Source organism: Trichoderma atroviride, chromosome 3 (assembly GCF_020647795.1).
Source record: "Trichoderma atroviride chromosome 3, complete sequence".
In the NCBI taxonomy this organism is placed as follows: domain Eukaryota; kingdom Fungi; phylum Ascomycota; class Sordariomycetes; order Hypocreales; family Hypocreaceae; genus Trichoderma; species Trichoderma atroviride.
Window position 1 is genome coordinate 1964360 of NC_089402.1, and position 2867 is coordinate 1967226.

At 16.1% G+C, this 2867-nt stretch overlaps 1 protein-coding gene across 1 annotated transcript; it reads right to left on the reverse strand.

The window, feature by feature from the left end:
* Nucleotides 1–362: 362 nt before the first annotated feature.
* TrAtP1_005877 (uncharacterized protein) lies at nucleotides 363–725 on the reverse strand. Its single transcript, XM_066112897.1, has one exon. The coding sequence runs from the start codon at nucleotides 711–713 to the stop codon at nucleotides 516–518; it is 198 nt and encodes a 65-aa protein (XP_065968983.1). The 5' UTR covers nucleotides 714–725; the 3' UTR covers nucleotides 363–515.
* Between the last annotated feature and the right edge of the window lie 2142 nt (nucleotides 726–2867).

A 2867-nucleotide genomic window follows, 5' to 3' on the forward strand; every position in this document is an offset into this window, starting at 1 on the left:
AAAATAATAAAATAATAAAATAATAAAATAATAAAATAATAAAATAATAAAATAATAAAATAATAAAATAATAAAATAATAAAATAATAAAATAATAAAATAATAAAATAATAAAATAATAAAATAATAAAATAATAAAATAATAAAATAATAAAATAATAAAATAATAAAATAATAAAATAATAAAATAATAAAATAATAAAATAATAAAATAATAAAATAATAAAATAATAAAATAATAAAATAATAAAATAATAAAATAATAAAATAAATAACTTATATTTTCTTTAAGGTACCTGCTAGATCCACAAGACTATACAACTGCACAGCGCCCCCTAGGCACACGGGACTATACAACCACACAAGACCCTTAGTTAGCAAAAGCCTGCTATAATAACCACTGTAATTTTCTTTTAGCTGCCCTATAGGTAGGTAGCTATCTTTCTGGACTACTGCTTTTATCTCTTAGCATATATACTTTTGCACCTCTTCTATGGCCCTTTAAATGGCATTTGCTATAGGTAGGCAACTGCTTTTCTAGCTGCTTTTCTAGCTGCTTTTCTAGCTGCCTTAGCTCTCTTTCTAGCTCCTTTTCTAGCTGCCTTTCTAGCTCCTTTTCCAGCTCCTTTTCCAACTCTTCTTCCAGCTGCCTTTCCAGGCTTGGAGAGCGTTATGGCAGTAGCTGGCTTAGTGGATAGCTTAGCTGTAGGCATAGGTGTGCTGGTCTAGTTAGATGGTTATAGCTGTAAAATTGGGCCTTTGTTTAGTGCTGAATTACCTAAAGGCCACTATTGTAATTAGTAACATTGACTGAAAATTGGCAACCTTTGTGAAATTAGTTACATAAATAGAGTAGCTTCTATTAATTAGAGTGTGTAATATAATTAGACCTTTAAATAATCTACTTATAACTACTAATTACTGTATAATAGTCTAGATTAAGCTCTAGGTCTTCCTTAGATTAATAGAATTATTTAGGGGGAAAAAAGGCTGTATTTATAATAGTAGGGTAAGTGTATAAAGAAGATAGCTATAGGAAGCAGCTAGAAGAAAATTACAGTGGCTGTTATAGCAGGCTTTTTGCTGACTAAGGGTCCTGTGTGGTTGTACAGTCCTGTGTGCCTAGGGGGGCGCCCAACTGCACAAGACCTTTATATAAGCAAAAAGCCTGCTATAGTACCTAATAGGTATATAAGATCTTATATATTTAATCTTATATAAGATCTTATATAAATTACTTAAGTAAAGCTGCTTAAGAAAATATAAGCTTTTAATTTTTTATTTTAATTTATATACTTATAATAATATTTTATAAGTATATATAAATAATAATAAGTATAATATTTCTTTTATACTAATATAATATAAAATATTTTAAATAATTTTTTTAATACTAAAGTATTTATAATTATATATTATATTATATAATTATAATTATACTTATATAAAAAACTAAAAATATTTTATAATTATTATATATTTTATATTTTATAAATTAAATATATATAATTAATAAAATATTAATAATAATTAACTTTTACTTTATTAGCTAAATAAAAATATAAAAAAATTAATTTTATTTAATTATATAAAATAAATAAAAACTTAAAAAAATTAATTTTATTTAAATATATTAAATAAATAAAAATTTATTATTTTTATATATAATAAAATTTTAATTCTTATACTTTAATATCTTAATAAGAAAATAATATTATATAATTAAAGATATTAATTATAATAATATTAAAGTTTATATTAGTATTTAATAAGTTTTAAAGGATTATAAAAATATTTTATAATATAATTTACTAAGGAATATAATTATAATTTTTAAAAATAAACTTAAAATATTAATAATATTTTTATTATTTATTAAAATTATAAGTTATATAAGTAATTATTTATTATATAATAATATAAATTATTTATAAAAATATTTATATAATTAATTAAAAATATTATTATATAATTATAGCTTAATAATTAGCTATAAGCTTTTTATATTTAACTTTTAATTATTTTTTTATTACTTTAATTATATTAATTAACTAATAAGTTTTATAATATATTTTTTTTAAGTAATTATATATAATATAAAAATTAATTATAAGGCTTATAAAGGTTTTTTTTTAAATATAAATAAAAGTAAAAGTTATATTATTACTAAATTTAAGAATATTATTAATAAGATTTTAATTATTATATTATATTATTAATAAGTTAATTTAATTATTAAATTAAGCTATTACTTTTTAAAAAAGTATTAATAATTTAAATAAAACTTAAAGTTAAAAAGTATTATTTAATTTAAATTAAAAAATTTATAAAATATAATAATAATTCTTAATATTATAATTTATATAATAAGTAAATAATAAGTTAAATTATTTATAAATATAAAAAATAATTATTATAAGAAAGTTATTTTTTAATTTAATATTATTAGCTTATATAATTAAGTAAAAGTAATAAATATATTAGTAATTTTAAGTAAAAAAATTAATTATATAATTATATTATTATATTATCTTAGCTTTTTTAATATAAATTATATTATTATAAGCTAAAGTAACTAATATTATATTTATAATATTATATTTTTAAAAGTAATTAAAAAAAATAAAAAAAATATTATTTTTAAAAATTAAATAAAAAATTATAATAACTATTACTAATTTAAAGTAAAAAAATAAAAAAATACTTTAAGCTTTATACTTAAAAAAAATAAAAAAAATAATTTTAATTATTTAAAATAATAAAAAAAAATTTATTTTTAACTAATAATATATTTATTTTATTTATTATATTTTTATATATAAAAATAAAAGTAAAATATTATTTAAATTTAAATTATAAAATTACTT

Bases quoted from the DNA above. Each gene is read 5' to 3' on its own strand.
- TrAtP1_005877 (XM_066112897.1), bottom strand. From the start codon at position 713: ATGCCTACAGCTAAGCTATCCACTAAGCCAGCTACTGCCATAACGCTC.